This window comes from Saccostrea echinata, unplaced genomic scaffold (genome assembly GCF_033153115.1).
Source record: "Saccostrea echinata isolate AGI-Se365-2 ecotype Australia unplaced genomic scaffold, CSIRO_AGI_Sech_v1 ptg000019l, whole genome shotgun sequence".
Classification (NCBI taxonomy): domain Eukaryota; kingdom Metazoa; phylum Mollusca; class Bivalvia; order Ostreida; family Ostreidae; genus Saccostrea; species Saccostrea echinata.
In genome coordinates this window covers 2,058,815-2,084,758 of record NW_026889768.1, presented here as the reverse complement: position 1 = coordinate 2,084,758, position 25,944 = coordinate 2,058,815, and the positions used below count along the sequence as shown (strand labels likewise).

At 33.9% G+C, this 25,944-nt stretch overlaps 1 protein-coding gene across 5 annotated transcripts; it reads right to left on the bottom strand.

The window, feature by feature from the left end:
• Positions 1 to 1,233: 1,233 nt before the first annotated feature.
• Positions 1,234 to 25,927, bottom strand: LOC133189554 (tetraspanin-18-like). 5 transcript variants are annotated; one of them, XM_061324918.1, is made up of 10 exons: positions 25,590 to 25,927; positions 22,507 to 22,668; positions 14,279 to 14,434; positions 11,450 to 11,650; positions 8,168 to 8,242; positions 5,943 to 6,062; positions 5,496 to 5,595; positions 3,319 to 3,461; positions 3,089 to 3,172; positions 1,234 to 2,314 (listed from the first exon to the last, which is right to left on the bottom strand). In XM_061324918.1, exons 1-10 carry the CDS (start codon positions 25,626 to 25,628, stop codon positions 2,231 to 2,233), a joined length of 1,164 nt encoding a protein of 387 aa, XP_061180902.1. In that variant the 5' UTR covers positions 25,629 to 25,927; the 3' UTR covers positions 1,234 to 2,230. The 5 variants fall into 5 exon arrangements, with proteins under 5 accessions (XP_061180902.1, XP_061180900.1, XP_061180904.1 ...); XM_061324916.1 differs by lacking the exon at positions 5,496 to 5,595 and adding an exon at positions 5,236 to 5,344; XM_061324920.1 differs by lacking the exons at positions 5,496 to 5,595; positions 22,507 to 22,668; positions 25,590 to 25,927 and adding exons at positions 5,236 to 5,344; positions 20,855 to 20,960.
• Positions 25,928 to 25,944: the final 17 nt, after the last annotated feature.

Sequence of the window (25,944 nt, the reverse complement as noted above, 5' to 3'; positions counted from 1 at the left end):
AATGTTTGCTATAGTTAGTCAACATTATTTGTTTGCTGTGCGGAATGTTTACTATAGTTAGTCAACATTATTTGTTTACTGTGCGGAATGTTTACTATAGTTAGTCAACATTATTTGTTTGCTGTGCGGAATGTTTACTATAGTTAGTCAACATTATTTGTTTGCTATGCGGAATCTTTACTATACGGTATGGGTACTGAACTACATCTGTTTTTGCAATATGTAATAATCGTACCAAACCGAACCGAACTTAACAACTATGTCCTTTGTTATGCACAGGACTACAAGATGAGCGTAACATTACCAATATGCTAACAATGGCTCCAGACAACACTTAAATTTTAGCGTATTGCTAAATTCACACGCGGGTCTATAAACACGATAAATTCATTTAGTAAGGGGAAAAAAATAACAGAAGTCGCGACACAAGCATCTATGTATATTAATACCCTGTATTTTACAATATAAATGAATTTGCATTTATAGCTACAATAATAATTTCCAAGAAATTTTTAACGCATGGGAGAAACATTACCTCTGGTATTGGTGACGGTGTTATTCTGTACATGACCCAGGCAATGAGTTCTATGCATAACGCAGTTCGCGTATATTGATACGAACTGAATGAAATGTAACTTTTATTTCAGAACAGAAATGATACAAAGACATCACCATGATCACCGGTCATGATGAATTTCTACAGTATTACATTCAGCAGCATTACTGCAAGGGTAAGACTAAGTTCCATAACCTCTTTTATATAAGATCACGAGTTATCCTTCATTAACTGAAATATTTTTTCTCAATAATTAAAGCTATATGAGCTGCATTTTTGAACATTTTATTTTTCAGTTAAAGTGAGCTTTTATGAAAAATCTGTATGTAACTTAAACCTTTATGATCAATTATATGAAAATAAAGTATTTGTTTGTTTCAAAAGAAAGATTTCAGTACAATGGAATTTATAGTATTATATAAGAAATCAATATTGTACAGGACGACAATAAATATAATTTTGCTTCAATCAAAGCTTATAAATAGTTCTCTCATCACAAATTTGAACGACAGAAATTTATAAACATTTTTTTTATGTCATTACAATAGTAAATTACAATTTTGCAACAAAGATATCCGACATCAAATTTGCAGCTCATATTGCTTTGACAATAGGGGGATAAAAGACAAATCTCCAGAAAGTGGTATTCATTCACTTGAAGACTGAGATAAATGCTCTTAATTTTCATCCTGGTCATTTATTGTAATTATTCATTATTAAAACAATCACAAATGCTATTAGAAATAAACTCTTATTTGTACATAAACAAGGCAAAATGGAAAAAAAAGTCAATGAAAACAGATTGCACCTGTACATCTAGTTAAATTCTGTTTATGGAATATCAACTACACAGTAAACAAATCTTCATGTCAGTCAACAACACAAAAAATAGTATTAACAAAATTATCTCCATTATCAAAGAAGAAAATCACAAAGAGATTGGTCCATGATCAATTATTTTTATAAAAATGTATGGAGGTACATGGTTAAACCTAATACAAACCACACTCATGGTAAATGCTCAGGTTTCCTTAAGATCAAAATTTGTTGTGATAAAAATGGCAATGGCGTAATCTATACAATGTTTTGCGTGCTAAAAGGTAATGAGGATCAGTAAGCTTCTAAGTATCCTAAGCTCCAACAGAATTCTGGATACCGATTCATTTCTTTGGTATCACTTTGTTTTGATTTGACCAATGATCCTGGGGAGTCTGTTAATGACAAGAATTGGGGATTTTAATCCCTGGTGAGATGAAGCATCACAAAACAAATATGGCCTCTCTTACACAACAGCTGTTCTCAAAAACTTCCAACATGTATACATAAAAAAACAACTCAGAATAAATATATATATCATAACCTCCTTTTAAACAGTGAATGGACTTGTATTCTTTGCTGCACACAAACTTAACATCCTTTTTCTTCCTTGGTCCCTTAGCAAACACATAACTATGATTCCACTGTCTATATGAAGTGGGTGATTAATGGACTGGAATATCCCATGGAATGTATGACCTGATCCGGGCCGGAATGTACACTGGTCCTGTTACCATGGTAACTTGCTGCCCAGTCGGCAGTGTATTCTAACTGACATGGGAACACTGTCAGTTTGTGGTCTATATCATATGAGATCCTCAGTTTTATTGTTAATTTCGGGAGTGCGTTGCTTTTTTATTAGAGGTCCTCCTCTTCGTCAAAACTGGTGTCAGACTTCTTCACTCTGGCACACAGGCAGAAGGCAATGATGGATCCCACTACCTATAATAATGTACAAACTTATAATGCCAAGCTAATACAAATTACAATTAAACATTGCTTTTTCATACCAAGTTCAAACAATGTCCATGTTTAAGATAAATGGACCTATTTTTAACTAAGATACTTAGGTAAAATGACAGTGATGATAATGTACTTCCACAAGTTTAACTAATCCCATTGCAACAGAGTTGTTAATGTCAAGCAAAACTGTAACAAGCCTATGAACTAGCATGTATGGGTAAGTGTGTCCATAATGCTGACATATTATAAAGAATACCACATGTCTTTGGGTCTTCTAATTGCTACAAAAATTATGAGGGCCCTACTGTAGGATCAAAAGGTCAAAGACAGTGAAAGATGGTATCTAGGTAGTGGACACAATTTCAACAACTTGACCTTTCTTGATTTTTGATTCAAGGTCAAAAGTAAAATCTAAGTTAAAAAGTTCACTCCACAGCTTGCTATTGAGATGCATAGCAATAGAAGGAAGAAGCATTAGAATGAGAAACCAATGTTCTCGACACAATTTTAAGTGAACAACCACCTTAAAGGAGGAAATAGTGTACTTGTTCCTTAATCAAGTGGTCATAGTTCAATGACACTGATTGGTATAGAGATAATGTGTGAACACATCAATTCATTATAATAGGAAAATGTGGTTTTTTGAATGAAGTCAAATTTTTGAGGGGATGTTGCAGTCTGCAGTGCCATTGTTACATTATAGATTTCCTTTTTATTTTTTTGCTGTTTAATATACAGTATATTATTACTTACCAGAAAGAGGGGAACTCCCAAGGCCACCCCTCCAAGGATCAGAGTACTTTCTCCTAAGTATTTTATTACCTTCTCAAAACAACCCTGTAAAACACAATGCTTAATATATTGTATACATTATCATTAAAACAACAATCTAGTCAGTTACAAAAAATTCAAAATTAAATTTATATCTGTTGACATCAAGGATATTCATTATGAGAGTCTTTTTCTCCAAGATGAGTTATTACCTCAGTGTATAGGTGGGATTCAAATTTTTTTGGCAAACTGGCCGGTCCATAGTTTGGAGGTCCTTTAATGATGATAGTTTGACCTTGACACTTTTGTTTGTCTGCCCCCTCTATACAACAACTTTCAGGGACCATGGGGTATTCTGTTATAATAAATACAAAAGGTAAACTAAAACTAGAAAAAAAACATGATTCACTCATCAATTTTAAACACAAAGATCGAAAGCTTTATTATTTTTTTTTCTTTCAGACTGCGGTTTTGTGGCGTTTAAAGAAGACACTTAAGGATATGACTGATTATTTATCAAATACCAGTAAGTATATTTGTTTAATATACATTTAACCATTAAAGCATAAAATCACACAAGAAGACAATACTTGCTATAGAAGACAATGGTAGCAGCATATAGACGATAGTAGTTAAGAATCAAAATGATGTCTAACATAAACATATATTTTAGAATATAGAAAATGAAATTCTATCTGTCTAGAATTAATTTAATTGCTATGAAATTATGTATTAAAAATCTGTAGTAAAAAAGAACATTAAAAATGTTAAAAGGAACAACTCCTTTGGATGTTGTAAAAGTTGATTACACTGAAGAACAAGTTAATAATTAAAAACAAAAAGAAGGAAAATAATACCATATTCAGATTACATGCAATGAGTGAAGAATCAAAATGCACAAAAATATAACAATGACATCCTCAAAACAACATAAATTTAAAAACAAAATCAAGCAAATAACATAGAGTGACCACCATAACTGATACAGAACAGATTGCTAACATTAGTGAAGCAGGCTTTGTCACAGCCGTGCATGCATACCATCTCCATAAACCATGCCCAGCCTCTCACCTGTCTGGGTGGTAGAATCTTTACCTTGACCTCTTTATCCTCAGGTAACCAGAACCAGGGATCAATTAAACATAAATAATCTTTCTAGCTGAATAACCCTGCCTATCATGCTTAACAAATAAAGGAACTGTAACTCTGAATCTCCATCACCTTATTCTACAGTTCTCATGCATTTGTCTCCCTTTGCCCATCCAGAGATCAAGTTGTCTAGCTAGTGGTAAATCCCTATAATTGTACAAGCTTCTCAAATACAGTTATTGTTGTAGCTGACCTTGGTGGCAATATGAATTGTTTACCTAAATATTATATCATTCTAATACAACTTAACAAGGCACTGAACACTTGTAAAAAAACTTTCAAAACAAAAAGTCCCAATTAAGGTATGCAGAGTTGAAACCTCTGTGAATGCCTTAATTAATTACTGTATGATCTTAAAGGATATACACCTCTCAACAAGGATCCATGTCATTTTATTCATCTTGAAATATATGAATATGAAAATTCACTGTGATCAATTATGAAAAAGATAAATATGCTTCACTTGTTTGGTGAATTTACATATATATTTTGAATGGATTTCAAACTTAGTTCCCACGACTAGGCAACCATAACATAGTGAACTTCAACATTTCAAAACCAACAAAATGTACAAACAGGAGGTCCATTCCTGCTGCTGACTAATACTTATGAAATAACCCCCCTCATTATATAGAACACTTTAACAGGTCTAGCATATAGAAAGTTGACATGAACAAATTCACCAGCTTCTGATTAGTGCAAGTTTTAAACTTGCTCACTTCTATGCTCTGCTTTCTTTCAATTTTTGATTGCATCAAAGGTATTCTTATTTTTTTTGAAAAAGGAAAGAAATCTAATTTAAACTTTGAGATTTAACCAAGTTCTGGCATTTGAGAAGCTTTACAATGTATTTTCTATATCTTGCTAACACTAGATTAATCAGAATCAACATCCATTCCTTTATGAAATTGAAGCTGTCTTCTGAATGAATCTGGTGTAAGCTAGGTGGAGTAGGAGAGCTGATTGCACTGTGAACTTACTTTGTAATTTGGTAATGTACCACTTGGTGCTTTTATAAAAGTCCCACGATTTGGCTCCTTTAAGGTCCTCTCCATCCTCATCCAAACTATACGGACCACAACACTCTAACTGATAATTCAACATAAGCCAAAAAATAATTAGTAAAGCAAAATAAAATGGTGATGGTAAACAGAGATGGTTCTCCTGTCCCCGCCGTGAGAGGGTGCCACGGGGGAGGGAACCACCTGACCTGTTAGGTGTACAAACAACACAGACTTACTACTGTTATCGCCCCGACGTATGTACCACTCGCTTGATAATTTATAGAATGCCCATGAATTATGAGAATCTACTTTTCCATGTGCTCCACAGCACTGAAGCTAATGGAAAAAATAAAATGTAAATACTTAACATGCTTTATATTTAAGAGATCATTTTACAACTCTATAAATTTTTTTAGATTTCCGAATAAGTTATAATTTTTTTTAATCTTGTTCAGTTTTTCCAAAACTAATTCAGTTTAAGGTGAAGGATTACTGTGCATGAGCACAACCAGACATGTTGGATGTGGTCTTTGAGTTATTTCCCTTTCTGCATTTGTGATTTTTTCAAACACAAATATTTGATTTAAAACAGCAATAACGATGCTAAAGAAACATATGTCAGTTTTCAAATTTCCATTGAAGATATGGTATTTTTTGGAAGTATTTGTGCTGGTTACACTAACTTTTCTCTGCATTGAGTCCCAAGCATCTGTGACAAGCCTGTTGGTCGTGTTTCCTCGGACATCCATTCCATACTGGTTTTGTAGAGTCCGCTCTAACTTCACTTTTATATCCTCTGTTATCTAAAGATATTTAATGGAAGAATAAGTGAATGTTTATCAGATAAAGTTAGCAAAACATGCAATATTTATATACTGTTCATATCCAAGTAGTAGCCTGTCACATCATTTTTCACTGCTTTCAACACAGGGCATAATCATGAAATTAATATATAGTACTACTATGGAAACTGATTTAAACAACTTTGATAGAATTCAAAACAGCAAAAATATGGATCAAGAGCAAATCAGAGCTGTATCATCATTGTAAACACTGCATCTACAAATCAGAGCTGTATCATCATTGTAAACACTGCATCTACAAATCAGAGCTGTATCATCATTGTAAACACTGCATCTACAAGTTACTTTTCTTCATATATAAGATTCTCCCTCCTACCATTTTATCTGGGGTACACATTTTCTATGGGAGATGGGGGTTCTCCAAGGTCATTATTTGGTTACTTTACTATATAAAATTAATAATATCTCTGAAAATTCTAGAGGGGGTTCAGATCCCTCTGACTCCTTCTCTTTATCCAGATGATTATAACAAATTTAGAATCACAAGGCTTCATATCCACTGCACCCAGGTCTGGTAAAAGGACTCTGTCCCAATTAAAAATTGACTCTTGCATGAATTTTACATCTTACAGAGAATTTAGATAAAAAAGGGACTTTGTGTACACGTTTTGTTATTATTTTAAATAAATAATCATTCTTATAAAAAGTAAATAAATGAGAAATATTTAGGTTTCACACAGTTTCCTGACCTTTCTGCACTAATTAAAAACAACAGTATGAAGTAAACACTGATGAACACATAACAATAAAAAAAAGTTTGAGAGGAAAACATTATTTTTATTTAAGAGCTTCTTTATTTTACCTGATTAAACCTATTTAGTTTAACACCCCCCCCCCCTTTTTTTCCCCAATTAACACTACATAGCCATAAGAAACTGTTTGATAATTTACATGCTGTGTGTCTTTAAAGCATTTTAAATTTGCACTGTATATATTAATCAATTAACCATATCTTAGCCACTTTCAGCTTTTAATTTTGATTGATCTTCTTGCACTTTACCAAATTAATGTCATTATAGGTTTGTTCTTATTTGAAATTGCTATATAATATTAACCAACAAGAGACAATAACCCGGTACAAATTCTAAATTATATAGAACTTTTATCTTCAAAATATTATATACAGTCATACCTTGTTACCTCGAACTCAATGGGACCAAGAAAATACTTCGAGATATCCAAGGATTCAAGATATCCAGGGTAAAATATATAAGGAATAAACGTTTGGGACTTTCAAATCACTTCGACATATCCATGGTATTCGAGATATCAGTGTTTGAGATACCAAAGTTCAACTGTATATATATTTTTGCAAGTTGTAAATGTCTCCATTTTATGATACATGTATACACATGATACTTTTCTGCTTACCAATGGACTTTGTTTCATCATATCACACTTGCATGTATGCACATTAGTGCAAACCCTTTTTGGAAGGCTATGCTACTAATGTGATGTCAAACGTTGTTGCTCTGATATTGAACCCTTCAAGGTTAAGATGCATTTAACTTATTACCAAACCTGGTAGCAATACAACAACTGCTGGACTTCAAAAGTTAATATAAATTTTAAGGAAGTTGTTTAGAGAAAATCATAGTCCTTATCAACATTTGCTGCAGGTGTGGGCTTTAGTGCAGTACTTGACTGTATAGAATTTCTCTCTCTCCAGGTGAGGTGGCTGATTGCTTGTTACTCAGACTTACATAAACACAGCCAGTATTGAAGTAAATTATTTACACCCCTTATTTCCTTCTGGTTTATCTAGCAAATTTACTCTACAGTGCTTCCAACAGCTTTCACTTCTCTTTTTATACATTCTTAATGCCTCAACATCTCAAGAAATTTAAGTCAGGTTATGAATTGGGAATATTCTGTGTAATTGAATTATACATCTATTTTATCAGTGTAAGATATGTCTGACACTAAGAGAATCCATACTGTACATCATGTTGGTGTTAACAGCTTAAGGGGTGTATCAGTAGAATTACTGTATCTTGTCAGAGTGGCAGCCGTGTTCAACTAAATGGTTTAATTTTACTACTTACCTGGTCTCTGAATAAAGCTGCCATAGCACCAGCAGCAACCAAGGCCAAAAACACTAAAGCCAGTACAATTCCATACTGAAAATCAAAAGAAAATTTATAAAACATTCTACATTGTAATTTTTTTCCTTGTCACAGTAAGAAGGCACTAGATAGTTAAAAACAAAAATCTTTACAAATTGAAAATACGTAAATATGTTGATTTTAAATTTGTCAAGTTTATTGTTAGCATGATGGATGAGTGTTAGAGAATGACAGCTGGGGGACCAGCTTAATCAATGATTATTCCTAGTCTGAAAGCAGCCACAGATTGCAGAATACTTTGATAAGCACGAGTACTATAAAGCACATTGAAGAGATTATTAATTTTACTGTGTGTATGGTACTCAAAATACCTGCACTAGCAATGGAAGTGCAGTTAATGATAGTAAAATTGTTAGGAGATAGATAACTGAATCAAGGAGTCAGAGAAATTAATCCCATTCCTAGAGCCACAAGAAAGCAACAGTTTAAATACTCCTAGAAGAGATGAGCTTATCCATTGGACGGCTGTGTGGTTATTACAGCAGCATTATCTAACATCTCATAAGGAGGCTTCATTAAGCAGGCCTCATTACACGAGGCCTAGTAAAGCACTCAGATGCTGTTAGCATGGACAATTGGCTTATAAAGTTACCCCATCAAATAACATCAATGGATCCTTGATTTAATTCATATCAGACAAGGTCCATGAAGAGAACAATCAAAGCTAGAACAGACACATACTGTCTATATAACGTCAAAATAAGCCAGTTAGAAATGGCAAGATTTTTTTTTTATTTTTGCTGCTGAAAAAAAGGTGGCTTAAAAAAAGTTGGTTTAGAATGAAAAGTCTTACATAAATGACTCAGGGCTATCAATCTGATACCTGATAAAAGGATGATGATGAATATCAAAGTTTAGCTCTGTAAACAGGAAACATTTCTACTCTTTATGCATTGTGTAAAACAAAATTGTTCATGTAGTCTTTTGAAATCAAAGTGGATGTCTTCTCAACTTTGTTAGGAAACCAGTCTATAAAATACTTGCACATTACATATATATTAATAATTAAACAGATAATGGGGTTGGGGGGGGGGGGGGGTTGTTCAGTAGTTTTGTTTTATGTGTTTTTCGTTATGTTTATCTCTCAAACATCATATCTAGAAGAGTGCATGTATATTGCTAAATGTTGTGCCATTTTGTAATGGTATGTGTATTGAGTGTTAATGTTGTAAGTCTTCAAAGGTTTCATTCTAATCAACAAGCAACAACTAAGTCACTCTCAGTGTCTAAGCAATTACCTTATTCAGTAATGGTTTCTCAGATCTGCTTCATTTGGCTTGTTAATTGAGCAATTTAGCAATGGTTTGTCCAAGTTTTCTCAATGCGAGGAGACATTTTTCTTTGTGCCATATTTGTTAGTATGAAATGATGTGTGAGCCGTAACTCCTGAATGATTGATTAGAATGAGTTAAAACTTAACTTTTCAATTTTTGCACTTTAATTCTATGTATTCATTATTTGAAACAAAATAAGAAAGAGTAAAATATGATTTAGTGAGCATGTTTTGAGATAGTATGATGGAATCCAGACTTCTTGGGATTTGTTCTAGACAATGAATGAAAAAATTTCTTTCTCTGAAAACTTATGATCTGGAGTTAAACTTTTCTTTATATTTTTTCCGAAGACTATCATAATCATATAAACCAGCAGAATACATTGTAAACATAATCTTGTCTAGCTGTAACTTAATTATGCATGGTTGGGAATCCTTGTTTGGAATGAAAAAAAGGCCCATGGGCCACAATGCTCACCTAAGTCAATATGGCCCTCATGTTCTTCTTCCGGAGACTTTTCTATTATATGTTCCAATATAAAACTTTGATTCCTATATGTGACCCCACAAAACCCTCAGGTGTCATATGTTTTTTATAGATGTAGCCCCACCCTAACTACTGGGGTCATGATTTTAACAAACTTGAATCTACACTATCTCAAGTTACTTCCATATTAATGTGACTAAACATGGCTTTGCTGTTCTTGAGAAAAGATTTTAATTTTTCTTTTCCATGTATATCCATATGTTAAACTCTGATAGTGCATTGTGGCCCAACTCTACCCCCAGGGCCATAATTTTAACAAATTTAAATCTGCACTTCCTGAGGATGCTTCCATATCGAAACCATTAAACATGGCTTTGTTGTTTTGAGAACACAATTTTTAAAGATTTATTCCTATATACAGCGTTATTTCTATGTGAAACATTAATACACCATTTGTGGCCTCATCCTATTCCCAGGGGTCATGATTTGAACAAACTTTACTCTATACTACCTGAGAATGCTTCATATCAATACCAATCAAGGCTTTGCTGTTCTTGAGAAAACAATTTTTAAATATTTATTCCTATGTATTCTAATGTAAAACTTTGATCTCCCATCGTGGCCCCACCCAACCCCCATGGCTCTTGATTTTGAACAAACCTGAATGTACATTACCTGAGAATGCTTTCACATCAATATGACTAAACATGGCTGTGCTAGCCTACACTTGAGAAGAAGATTTTTAAACTATATATCCTATGTTAAACTTTGATCCTCCATTGCGGCCCCACCCTAAACCAGGGGTCATGATTTGAACAAACTTGAATCTGCACTACCTGAGGATGCTTCCATATCAATATGACTAATCATGGCTTTGAAGTTCTTGTCCCTGTGCTACCTTTACCACCTACACCACACTACTACTTGATCTGAAGTCTAATGACTGCAAAATCAATGACTGAATATACTCTAATGAGCACTGTTCATCAGAGACTGTCCTATTCAACATGCCATATGAATCAAACATTGATCACACTACTATTTTCAATGGAATTTATTGATCTGCATAGGGTTCGTTGTGGGGATTATAGCGAAACACTGACATTCCCTCTTCAATAACTGTCACAGAGCCAAAGTCTGGCTAATGGCTGGCATCATAGCAGCAGGGTAACTTATGTCACCATTACATCAATTGACATGTTTTAATGCTCCATTACCAGTGTGGTTATTGTAAACATTGAGCACTTTCTATTTGATATACGATTAACCACCCTAATTCATCACATGTAAACATACCCTGCTGGGAGACTTAACAAGACATTTCTATTATCCCGGACAGCTTCTCTTTTCTGCACCGAGAAGGAAGCTGCTTTTAAATAACAATTTCATTAGTTGTTTGTAAAGGTTGCTCTGTAACTGTACATCAATACAGTATACTTACAAATCCCAAGATGCATCTGTCTTCCCTCATTGTACCACAGCAGCCACAGAAGGCAAGGAGTGCCACTAAACCACCTCCGGCCAGGATCATATACGTCCCGATCTCAAACTCAGAAGAGCTAATGAGGACTGTGATTTCACGAGCGCTGAAGTCTGTCACTAATAGCCAGATCCCCACACCCAACAGGCCACACCCCATTATCTGAAATATAAAATAACTCATACTGTAGCATATATCAATTGAATTTTCTTAACTGCATGACAGAGTTTATCTACATTCCTTTTCACAGACAGACAACATTTTATATGCCAAGATAGTGTGGTGTGTTGTTTTAGAAGAATAAGGTTATAAAATTTTTACAAAGCTTTAGTGTAAGTTAAGATTTCCAGACATTTGAGGCAGGGCGAGCAAAATTCAAGGACTCTTTGTCAATTACAAGCAATGAAGTTTTTTCATTGAATGATGTTCATTGAAAATATATTTCATACATGTATGGGACTTACAACATTCAAACATTTTGTACTGTATAAACTCTCCTCCAAGTAGGTTTGCTTGTAAGTCGGTTGTATTTTTTAGGTTATTTTGGAGAGATTTGCCATTGACTCTCTAATAAGTAGCTACAAATTTTTAACAGAATCAGTTGATGATATTTTAAAGCAATTTTCACACGTTTTTTATTTGTGTTTCAAATAATATTTTGGGAAATAACACAGATATTCAATTTTATTCTCAACAAATCAATTTCATATCAATACTCTAATATATATTATATTTACCAGTGTTCAAATATCATAATTATCAGAGATGACATTGATATTTAACCTTTTATTCTCCACAAATAAAACAGCTACCGTTTTGTCTATTCCGTCCATGTTTTTGTTGAAGAGTAATTAATATCCCTTGTCTCTAGATTTTGCTGTCTAGAGAAAATACTGAAGTACTTGCCTTTAAGTCAGACATACAGTTTTGGACCAAAATCTAACACCCAAAGTCCATCTTATAGGCCAGTATGTACGGTATTGGGTGTCACCTGAATCTCTGTTTTCAACAGACACCTGTTTCTCATTAAAGGGTGTGAGAATTAATTATATTAGACTTTTAAGTGAAACAAGGTCAACTACATTTGGTCTGTACATGAGATATAATTAATGTTTCAGAATTCAATCTCTTCACTGGTCCAGGAGTTGTTGGGTACACATTAATGTAACATATAATCATTGACAAATGTCTCTCTCTCTCTGTTTGTTATGATTATTCCACAAACATTACTACAATGTGTGATGTGACTACATCATTATATCAGCAAGCTACAAATAGCTGGAATAATGTTCTAACACAATAGTTAGATTTGTTCATCGCAATATGATGGATAAGTGAAAACTATATCACAACATACATAAATATGTGAGTTAATGATGTGTAATCAATCCTAGAGTACATTTAATTTCACTCAGTAGGAAAATTATGTGAAATAACTCAAATAAAATATAGTTACATAAAGACCTTCTTTGATATAAATAGGTTTTTAAGTCTCTTGTTTTTTTATTTGTATTCACTCTACGCGTCAACTGTTCCAGTTTTGGTGACTCATTTTTCATTCCTTGTTATATCCAAGGTTTAAAGAATGTGAAACTTTGGAAATGTAGCACATCTATACAAAGGAAGAAATGTGTAATCAAATTAGCCTAGAGAAGTATTTTGTTATACGTTCTTTAAAAATTGTTTCCTATATCAATCAATCTATATCAAAACAATCTAACATTTCCTATGTTTTTTTCTTTTTCTGAAGAGTCAAAAAAAATTATTTATACAAAGTTAGAAAAGTGCCATCAAATTAGCCTAGAGAATAACTGGCAGATTATGAAATATTAAGTATTTTGTTATACCTTTAAAAATTATTCCCGATATTATTGGTAATCAATACCAATTAAGGAATGTTTTTAAGTTTTGTGTGAGTTGTTGGTGTGCTTCATGAAAAATATGCCTGTGTGCAAGTCTGTGTGATTTACACACCAATAACTCACACTAAACTTAAAAACATTCTTATATTTACATTTTACAAGTTTAAAAGCATGGATAATATACTCAATATTTGAATTTCTTACTGCCCTATATTGTTACAATTTTATTTACATCTCTGTAGCCTGACTGTGACCTCACTTACGAGTTTCACCCTGTATATTTCTACGCATGAGTATACACAAAAATGACTTTCAAATCAATTTCACAGTTGGCTTAGTAGAAAAACACAGCAAATGTAAATATAAGAGTTTAACAATTCCTATGTTTTTCTGAACAGTCCAAATTCATGTTTGACTGGACAGTCAGATGTTGGACCATTTTTTCGGGTGGGGTGGGGGTGGGGGGGGGGGGTTGAACTTCTATGATATTTTTTATGTCACAGTGAATTTACATTCATTAATCCACAGCCCAGCCAGGGTCATCTGATGCTAGTCAATAAGCTATATCTAATTTGCATTCCTGGGTACTCCAACTTTACATAAAAGGTACAGTAAAACATTTATTGACAGAGTTTTTGAAGAGAATACTTTTTGGAAAACCCTCCAACCACACTGTGGTCTTCAGCTTAACAGTCTGGGGCAGTTTGGTTTTCATGCCTGACAAAATGCATATTGTGCTCCAACCAAATCAATAAATGTTTAATATTTATTTGTGTCAAAAAATGAAATTTGCTCTTCTAGAATTCAAAAATTAATAAGAAATATGCACCAGATACTTTTATTATATCAATCATAGTTTACTCAAGTGAAGTTTAGAATTAATGATAAAACATATTATAGTAGAGATTGAAAGGGAACCCATACTTACGAGAACTACAACATTATAACAATGTAATGCATTCCGCAGACACAGGAAGCAGCTGTCCCGTTCCTGTTCCGAGGTGACACTGCGGATTCTGTGGTCCCGGCGGTGCTTGAGGTATCCATCATCAATGTGGTTCTGATCTGTCCCACCTCTCAGAGGCTGTAAGTAAAACATACTACTATTGACCAAAAAGTGGACATTTTTTAAATTAGTAGTTTCTAACTCGCAATTACTACTCTATAGCATTACTCACTAAGTGATTACTCAATTTTACACTAATTACAGGTTTTCTTTCTTTTCATTATTCATAATGTCTACCATATATATCACAAAACATCAATATCTAATTCAGAGCAAGCTGTGATTGTTAAACATAATGCTTTCAACTCAGCCAAATTTGTTGGTGGCAAATTTCGATTTTATCTTTGACGTCAGTTAAATTGACTAGACTTAGATGAAAGTCTTAACATTAAATACTCATTTCTTGTAAAGCTCAAAGTTGAAGCAAAGGTTGTGAACAGAGAGGCTGAGTAAAAATATACCTTCTTCAAGATTTAAAAGGGGGGGGGGGGATTTGTTTCATATTTTAAGCAACTTAGAAGTACATCTACATAGGTAAAATTCTAAATCTTACACTGCTGTAAAAATTATTTGAAGGGTATTGTTTTTGTGTTCTCAGCTCCATCACACAAGGTTTATCAACTGCTACATCATTTTTTATAACCATGAATCACAATAGCAAGCCAATGCAATTTATCACATTTTAAAAGTTGAAATATAATTATATGATCATTTAACCATTGAGTAGAACTGATATTTTAACAGACATGTTATTTTGAATATTTTCATGCAGTAAAAATTATGAAAACATTCAATGTGAAAATAATTACCTGAACTACTTAACTAATGTGGACTAAAAATTAAAAAAAAAAAAAAAGAAAGAAAAATATAACAAACAGAAAATTAAATGTTTTGTATTTGATTTTGGGTTGTTTTTTTTTTCTTCATTTCACTGATAAGATTTTTATTATATTTTCATGAGTGCATAGCACTTGTGAAAATATCCGAAAATACTGTCCCACTTGTGAAATAAAAATTTAATTTCTTCATATTTAACTACAAAAAAAAAAAAAAAAAAAAAGAAGAAGACTTTTCTGTTTACTATATTTTCTTTGGTATCTAACATAGATTATAAAACATATACACAACAATTTAATCAGTGATCACAAATGTTAATTACATGAAGTTCTACAACACCTCCTATAGATAAAACACAATCAAATACACTCTGCTATCAATACTATTTACTCAGAAATCCCAAATTATCAGAAATGAAATGTAATTAGGTAAAGGAATATTGCTGCAAACAAACTCCCTTGAAACTTGATTCATATTCCATCCAAAAATATTTCCACAAATCAGATAATTAGAGAAATTTTTGTGTCTGACTTTTTAATGGTCTGATGTAATAATGTTTAAGTGATTACGTTCTCCCATGTTATTTGTATCATCTTTGGAGAAAACCTCAACCTGTAGGATTCCATGGAAACGCAACAACATGATGTTAACCGCGTGTTACAAACAATTCTGTATAGAAAAGCTTCCAAGGGTGCTGATAATATGTAACAGAGAAGCTCACCCGGGATGAGGCAATGTTCTGTCGTATACAATCATATCCGACCACATGCTGTCGCCAGTCATTAGGGAGAGTTTATTATTAGGCGAACTTCTCTACAGCAAGACGAACATACATATCATTATCTGTGGCTAATGATAATTGACATGTGCGTGCAGTGATATTACGTAAAACCGACTGGAATTTTTATACTCAAAACATAATACCGTGTTATGAAAAAAATATATGCAAACATCAAATTTTAAGCCCAACAAAAATGGAAGAAAGCCCAACAGCTAAGAAACCAACTACAAAAGAACACGAAACGCGTGTTTCTGGTTTCAAAATACGAAGTAAATTAAGGAAAATTCAGTCCTCGATCGAAGCAAGGAAGTGCTTTATTAAACGGATATTAAGTTATCATTACAATAAAACACGCCAGCATTTTCACCGTATTGATCAAGTCCTTCGTACATCAATAATCTGTTTTAACATGGCTTGCAAAACAGTTAAACGGAAAATCGATTTTGACGTTTGTATCAGCATGGCTGTCAGGTTTCTATTTTTTAACATATGAAGGTACTTGCCGTGTTTTCGGGTACTGGTTTCTCGAATCCGTACAAAACCTTGTTCCTTTTGTCTCCAGTACCATAATCCATGTTATACTCCATGTTTGTCGTTTGGTCGCCTGTCCTTGACTACCTCTGGTCGTCTGCTGGTACATTGATTCCAGTCCGCGCACGCGGGACTTCACCTGCCGAATCCAACGCCAGCTCCGGTACCACTGGAGACTGGCAGCGTAAATCGTCCTTAATTGAACAGCCTTCTCAACTAACCTAATGTTGTCTTATATATCGATCCGATTTCACGCCAAACACATTATTATAGAAACTTAATCATACAAAGTTTAACCTTTCACGTCCACAATTAGATCATAAAGAAGCTTCTTTCCCAAGGGACAAATATTGATGATACTAATAATATACTCCAGTTGATATTTACCAACAAATTGGAAACGATTAGCAAAGGCTCAATCGTAACAGACCAGATAGACAATGTTCCTAGACTGCTATTTGTTTCACTAGAAATCCTCTTTGGTTTCTGCTTTGGGCCTTTTCAGAACGTAGCAGAATTGCATGCGGTTTCTTTTGTATGATGATTTTCTGATATAGTCCAGTATCGAAGCACGTAGATATACGAATGATGTTTTCCTAATGCAGCTGACGGGGAGTTTGTTGTCAGAATGACGGGGATGCAGACAGGTGGTCAGTTAATAATATACAAGTGGTCAGCAGTTACATATATACTCCTCCATGTGAAAGATATGCAATCGGGTCGTTCGTTTTTATGGTGTAATACCACTATCTGCACGTAGGTGTTAAATACAAAAGATAGCGTCTGATAAATAGAGACGTGTGAACACATCTGAAATGATGAACACTTCTACTGCCTGAAAGTCTTTCTAGAAGCCACAGGTTATGTGTAAACATTTTATACTATCTAGTACCCTTCTTAACTATAACATGGCTTTTGTCTGTATAGTCATGAACCTGTATATACTAACTTTGATTACACATGGGTATGGACACGGATGAAAGATCTTGTACTATATATACACACTATTTCATGTAGACACTTCAATTCCTTTTCTTCTTTTTTTTTTTTTATTTCTTTATAACGTTTTACTTTCTAACGTATCTATACCATGCTATACACACTGAAGTTTTGCTGTAGATCATAGATCTCTTATATCCCCCCCCCCCCCGACACACTTTCTCGGACAAATTAAAAAGGGTACATTTTTACATGTACATGTATTTCAGTAATCAGTGATAATGCTTAGACCGAAGCCGATCAGCTGTTTTATTTGACTGCCTGCGGTCTGTTTTTACTTGTGACTGTCTGCAGATTTTACACACCAGAGCATCTTAATATGACGAACCCCCAGGGCAGACCAGGTATAAAAAACAAAGTCAACAGAGACCCTATCACCGGAAGTACAATAAAACACCGTGGATACTTTTACAACTCGGTAAACAAGTCTTTTACAGTTTATGATAATGAAATGAACCTTTTGTTCTGTTAGTCCTTATATAAAGTACACAGACCCCGTCTCATTGACAGACACGACAATAGATGTTCTGACATACTTTGACCTTCCGGTGTACGTCCGACAAAAATTGTCCTGTTTTATCTTAACCATGGTTATGACGACAAGAAAGACTTACCAGGGTGTCCAGATTGTGAATATCCATTTTCTTCATTTTGGGGGCAATTGTTTTGGAGGTTCGTGTTACGGTCCCTATAATCCGTCTTGTTTACACTTAACCATAAGCTAGGTAATGTCAGGTAAAAACAGTCACGTGGTCCCATTCAAATCTCCAGTTTAAATTTACTACACCTGACCGTTTCAACAAGTCACTGGCCTAAAATTACAAGCCACACTTCGAAGTTCTAATATATATGTTTGGTCTTTTGAGAAATTTGTAAATCTACCTTCATGTAAAGTAAAAACGTTTTTGAGTTATTACGATTATCACGTCTACCCTTGAGGCATTTTAATCTTGCCTTCAGACAAGCTTTCTAGATCTTTATTGTGGTGAAATCGTTCATTATCCACTCAACACTTTTTTTTGTTACGGCATGTCACACAATCTTGCACTAATTAAATGAACAATGAGTATAACAATTGTTTTAAAGTTTGCTAATGAACTTGTCTTCCCAATCAATATCTGCTTTGTATCTAACGGTAAGATTTTGTATGGACTTGGTAAAAAAATTCCATCCTTGTTTATGACAGTCTTTTGGAGGTAGAGGAACATGTTATCTGTTGTCCTCTGAGGAGAGAATGTTATCAGTTTGTAGTGACAATATTCCGTCAACAAGCCCTATCAAAATAAATGTGCGAAAAATCTCACAGGTGTACAAAGTCCAGTCAGAAACTTTGTAACAGTAATGCCAAACAAATGTATATAAATTATACGTCCATGACATTCAAATTACAGTAATAAATACATAATAAATAAATAACTACTGTAATAAATACACTAAACGTTATAGGTGAGAGGTTGAAAACAGTTAAACAGACCAGAAATCTCTGGTGACTGTAGCTCGATTGGGTTAGACTTGTAGTAGCAGAAGATAGTATACTTGGATTCGTAACATTTCTTTGTTGAGTTTTACAGAAAAATGCTTGTGTCGCTTTCTGAACTTGTACCAAGTCTTGAAAATCGTCAAACTAGAAATATTTAAAAAGGGATATTTTGAACGAATTTAATAGATTATTTTTACTAGACAAGGTCACAGTGGTCATCACGGCACGCAAAATTCCGTATCTTCATGTGTAGTGTATTTGTGTACCAAGTTCTACTAAATCGGATCAAAAACTGTAGGAGAAGCATTTTTAATAAATTAATCTATATCTAGTAACCATAACAAGACTTTTCATCGCAATAAAAAAAAAAAAACTTTCAAGAATGACGTATCCAAGTGTTCCAAGTGTCTTTCATTAACAATTTTCTGGTACATGACTAAAATTAGGCATCATTGACACTTGAAAATTGTTAATGACATTATTGTAGTCTACCGGTATTTTCCAATCAATAAGTATACTTTTGATAAAAATTAAACCTGAACTTGAGATCGGACTAAAACTGTGAGAGAGTAGCATTTTGAAAGAATTTCACAGATTTCTTTTTCTTATTTTAGCAATCATGGCAACAAATCTGTGAAATAAAAAATGCAATTATTTACAGATTTATGTCTCTAGATCTAGTATACTTCCATCTTACTCGGTAAAAGATTATACATGTACCGCTATACTATACAATCAACAAGGCCTGTACTGTAATCCCCCCCCCCCCAATCGCGACCGGAAGTGTCATCAGATCCAAACTTCGCTTGTTTCAAACTAAGATGTGCATATTTTCATAAACCGATTACATTCTTAAATGATCAATTAAATACATTTACCGTGTGCAAGTCAAAATCTGACTACTTCCGGTCAAGACCAAAATGGAGTAGCTTTTATATACAGTTTTGAAGAAGTACTTTATTTTTATATTACTGATTTAGATGGGGAGCGCCCATGGTCTCTTGATTTAGTCAACATATATAGGTTTTATTTGATTAAAAAAGGGAATACATAAGTAAGAAGTGTAATATTTTTGGAGAATTATTTAGAGACTGCTCTCTAGCCAGTAATGCCAAAAATCGAGACGAGGTTAGAGAGAGAAAATCCTGCATATTTCTATATTATGATTAAACTATTTAATTAAAGTTTCTAAATAATTGGCTAGAAATAAATTGAATTGAAGTTATTTGACAGACATTAAGGTTAGCTTAGAAAACTACTTTGTTACGGAACCATATATGTAACACAGGACTAAATGGACTCCTGAGTATAAAAACACGGATCACCTCTGACGACAGGAAATATGATGCTGCCGCTTTGAAGGCCCCTCACAAATCAATGTCGAACAAAAAGACATCAAGCAATCACTGCAGCAAATCAACTCTCCTGCTCTAGTCCACTGTGGATATTTGTACTGATGATAGAAATTTGACAACAGTGAGGAACAGACACACTGCAAGTCGTTACCAATATTAACAATTTCCTAATTAAGGATATGACTCCCACAAGTACCGAATTCTTGCTTTTTTGACAAAAAATTCGGAAGCCATCATTCCAAGATTTTCAGCTAAAAACTTTGAAGTAAAGCAAGCTTTCTGATGCAGTGGAACAGTCTTTGAAGCTATTATTCGCTCCAGCGGCCACTGATGAAATATTCAACAAAGGTCGCCTTAGTCCAAAATCCCCTGAAGTGTCATAAAAAGCGCTCGATACTGATTTAATACTACCTCAGGATTCCGAAATGGAAAGTAAAAATGATGCAAATGTCCAGTGACTAACTCAGATTAAACACTACACAACTCGAAAAACTTAAAATTTTGACTACACTCACCCACGAACTAAGTGAGCAACTGTTCCTGAGATTCGTCATAAGATCGCTCAGTAATGCCCCCTGTACGTCCATGTCGAAGGAGGTTCACGGTTCCCGCCAAAACTCCGGTGACACGGTAACGGCTTCAGCAGCTGACTGATCAGACTCCGTTGCATTAAAACTGCGTTTCTTGCTGACAATACGCTAATCCAATAGTTTCAAAATAAATTTAATTGACTTTTCTCAGAAAGCAAATAAACACCCTGTGGATAGTGTTATAAGGGCGCTGGGCAGCGCTAATCGATACACAAAACTGTGTATTGGTGATCCTGATCTTGTGCAAGAAAATCTGATAAACCTGTCATTGTTTCACTGATGATCTAAGGCTTATTAAGAATGTATCGTAACAAAATATTTCTACCCTATTGATTTTCAGAAGGAAATGAAAAATAAGGCATTGGACTTCATTTGGAAGAACCCATTTTGGAGGTCGAAACTAGCGACTACTTCTCAGTGCCTGACTTCCGGAAATTACGCACGAAACACATGGGAACACAGAACATGTGTATTAAAGTAGCATTACCTCTGCAAATATAATTTAACAGGTTTAAATATCAATGATTACATTATTATTTAAACATAATTGCGATGATGCATCAGCTTTCCACTTGTGGAACCTATTTAAATTTAAAACCCTTTTGAATAAAACAAACATTGAAAAACAATGTGCTCAAATTCACGCCTTTCTTGTGACTGCTCTATTACACAATTATTTACGACCTGTAATTTGCAAGTTTCTTTTCTAACTGTACAAAAAATATGTGCTTTTAATATATAATATCAACACATTCATACTTATATTTTTTATCATTTTTTGACATTTTTGGAGCTCTCATTCTTATTATACTGTATTAATTTTTTGACACACACAGACAACCCCCCTCCCCATCCGATACACCTATGAAACGCTTGATAATAGAATCTTATTTTTCAGCCATTTCACGTGTGACTATTTGATTACAAGACCAACAATTTTAGTAGCATTCTAATTAAAAAGTTGAAACTGTTTAACTATGAAAAGTCAGGGTGTATAAAACTCTAAATGCATCAACTTCACGCCACTTTGTCAAAAATATCTGCCTTTTCCAAGCTTTTTTTAAGATTTTGATATTTGAAATCCAGGAAAACGTCAAAATCCTGAAGAAGTTTAGAAAAAAGTTTATATATATATATATATATATATATATATATATATATATATATATATATATATATATATATATATACTACACGAAACACCAAATAAATCCACTTATCTTCACTACATACTAATCCGGGTAACCCCCACCCCCAGTCCGTTATCCTTGATGTACACATGGTCTTATACAAATGCCCATGTATTACCATTATAATACAGAACACCATTATTCAGGTCATATTTCCCCTGAGTTTAGGGATAAAAGAACAAAAAAAATTAAATACTTTTGTGGTTCACAACCACAGTTTCTCTTCAAATATATTCATTACCACCATGAAAGATTTTTTAACCCTATTGGGAGAATTTCTTTGAGAGTGGTGGACGCCATCTTGAGCTGACGTATCGTGATCACTGATCAATAACCACACATGACATGTCCTAGATCTGAAAAAAAAAACGACAAAGGCCACTGTACCTGGTGTCTGTGGTTGTTGGGTAACAGTTTCTCAGAAGCTCTCCTGTCACTTGTCTTCCTTTTCTTTTTGTCTTTCTTGTCACTTTTCTCTCTTTCTGGTTGCGACGTGAGCGCCATCGCTTCCTGAGATTCTGTGTTGAATGCGTCGACGAGACGGCTAACCTGCAATAGAAGGACTTCACTTAGCCATTACAGATGAGAAGTTCCGATGACTTGATGCTCAGTCACAGCTTGGTCCCTGCGGATATGACATTAACACGCCAGCAAGATTTGTGTTAAGGATATGAAAATTAAAAAATCTTACACCCGTGATATAAAAGCGCTCTGGGAATTCAGATATCAAAATTTATACACGGATGTGAGAAATTACAGCAATTATACACACGTGTCATCATTGACATTTTGAGTGTCAATAAACATGTGACGTCAAATAACTATACTAGCAGGATTCTCCACATATATTTTTTTCCAATCTAACCTGCACGATGTTAGTAAAATCTCCTGCTGGCCGCTCATCATAAGCATGATAGTATGGAGGATCTTGAACAGGATCATACGATGAACTTGGTTTAGCATGAGTGGAACTGCAGAATTTTTTAAAACGGTTAGGTTTAACGTGGTAATTATTATCAAACTTTAAAAAAATCAAATAGCTTGATGTATCCGCGAAAAATGTTATAAATTCAAGAAAGGAATATTGCTGTTTCCAAACTTACTAATTCATTATTTTTAGACTAGCTAATGCACCAAACGTGGTAACAGGAAATGACGCAAACAATTAAAATGACGTTATTAGATGAATTATGCGTGGATCAAATAATTTTGCCTTTTAAGGTGATTCCACACTAAGATTATTATATGTTCAAAGTTGGAAAAACTGGATTAATTTCCACTAAATATGGTTTAAAATAATTATTTATCACAAAAAAGTATTGGTCGCCATCCTTTTTTAGATGTAGGGAAAAGATAAACAGATGCATCTGTTGGCCTTAAAATAACTCATTATTGTTAAACAGCAATATCAAAACCACTTAAAAACTGTCTGTTTCAAATGACGTGAATTCCAAACTAGAGGTACTGTGAGTACTGAGCAGAGCTCACAAAATGATACCCCCGCCTCCCGTATGATTAAAATGATTGACAAAGTCTACTTCGAATGTTTTGAACATTATGGGGACCCGATATAAGTGTCCGATCAAAAACTAAACTAGGAGGTCACAATGGCACTATGTAATAAAGATTCTGTGCAAGTATCAATCAATTAGGAGGAGTTGCGGATAAGAAATGGACACCCCTCAATATTATAGAAAGAATGGCAGTGTTTTTTGTTTTGCTATGGGAGACCCGATATAAGTATCCGATCAAAAAGTAAAATAGGAGCTAGGTGTACAATGGCACTATGTAACAAAGATTCTGTGAAAGTATTAAATTTTATTCAATGCTATAAGAGGAATTACGGTTAATACCTCAAAGCGTAACAGACGGACGGACGTCAATAACAGCTGGACGGACACCTCCATCACTATACATCCCCCGGTTTTCAAGCGGGTGTTATAAAAAATAAATAATCGATTTACTATAGTATATATTTTTAAAATTCTTTTATTAAATATTTTTTAATAAAACTTATTTTAAACATTCTTCCAAAAGCTATATTAATTTCTAATGGACTCGAAGTAAGACTAAGGAAAGATTTGCAAGAATCTATGACATCACACAAAGGTGGAATGAAAAATGTATTTTTCAATTTTTGACTTTGAGACAATTATATCACAGCGTATAAAGGTGTATACATATTTGCCGTATTTCCCCCTGAAACATGTTGATGTTCAAAGACAAGGAAGTTTTAGTGCACAGGGATCACTATTGTTTATTGCATTAATAAAATACATGTAAATTATGTATTCAATAACTTTATCTTGGTCTAATATAATGTTAACAATGTTAAATCTATTTGAAATTGTTGCGTTGACGTTAGATTCACATTCTATATAAGGGCAGATAACTTTAACTGCGCATAGCAGAGCTCTTCAGTGCGCAGTGTTTACAGCGTCCTTAATAGAGTTGTCACTTTTTTCTCAAAGTTTTATTTTGATTTGGTATACCGCGTGGAAAAGAGGGAAATGCCAGGTGGGATTAAATTATTTACAACATCACGGATTACACAACTTTCTGTTTGTAGTCTTGTGCTGAAGGGAATTTAAGGGTGCTAAAGATGCCTACCCCTTTCTCTCTTTCGATAACGAACAGATAAATATATAATTAAAGGTATTTTAACCTGTTTGTTATTGCACTTGTTCTCGGAATCATGATTATGACAAGGATCGTTTTGCGCAATCGGTGGCTATCAGAGACCACTGTACTTATTGAATAGGAAAAAAAAGCTTAAATGAGCAAATATATGCTTGTCATTTAACAGTGGGCCGCAAATTAAATCCAAAAATCCAGTGGCACATAAACTATCTAGTAATTTAAAACTTATGAATAGTATTATATATCTATTTGACCCACAATCATTGGATTTATGAACTAATTTAAATTCAAACTCCTCAATGCATTCAAAGGGTCAATGAATTCTTAAACTTAAAAGAAAAACAGATTAGGGGGATATCAGGTTTCGTTCGGGTAGGACTAGACAAGACAATTTAAAATAGCCGCAAACTTAAGATTTGTATTATGTTAGTTTGGATACTATATCTTTATATCTTGTTTATTTAACGAATTAAGTAAATTTACTCGGATTTTGACTTTAAATTATTTGATGGATGAACCTATTTGAGACATAGCAAAACCACTAGTTAATTTCCCACGTAAAGCACCACGAATTCTAGTCCATGCTTTGTTTGTTTACTCGATAGTGATATAAATAAAAGTCAAATTGCACATAATGAAAGAATTTAAATCTAGGTAGGGCTTAAAGATAACGTGTGGTAAAAGTACCCCGGTATTTCGAAATAAAACCCTCATGAAATAAATTCAGTGTGTTACATAGGACAATACCACCCTCCCCGTCTTCACTTCCCCTAAAAAAAAAAACAAGCAAACAAACAAAAAAACCTTCAAACAAACAAAAAAACCCTTACCTGTCCGTCCTTTGTTTTCCGTGTTTTAACGTCAGTCATTTTGAGGCAGATAAGTTTTATTTCCTTAAAGGAATTTCTTTTTAAACAAGTTGACTTCCATTGTGTTTAAAAAAAAAAACAAGTAACCCACAGATATCACTACAGTGAATACACTTTAATAATGAAAAACTTCCAAACGTTAAAAATAAATCCAATTTCCACATACACCTTTGGTCGTCCACACAGTTGTAATTTATAGCCACTGACTAGCTTTAAAATCTGCCGATCTGATCAGTGCTTGCTGATCCGTGAGTGATTATTCAATAATAGGTCGGGTGAGATTTTTGACTGGGGGAGATAACTCGAGACTGGCTAA

Excerpts from the sequence above, each read along its gene's own strand:
- LOC133189554 (XM_061324916.1), bottom strand. The coding sequence starts at position 25,628 with ATGACTGACGTTAAAACACGGAAAACAAAGGACGGACAG. Across the intron at positions 11,651-14,278 it reads GTTATAATGTTGTAGTTCTC|ATAATGGGGTGTGGCCTGTT; the intron begins GTAAGTATGGGT and ends TTTATATTTCAG. Across the intron at positions 6,063-8,167 it reads CAGCTTTATTCAGAGACCAG|ATAACAGAGGATATAAAAGT; the intron begins GTAAGTAGTAAA and ends AAATATCTTTAG.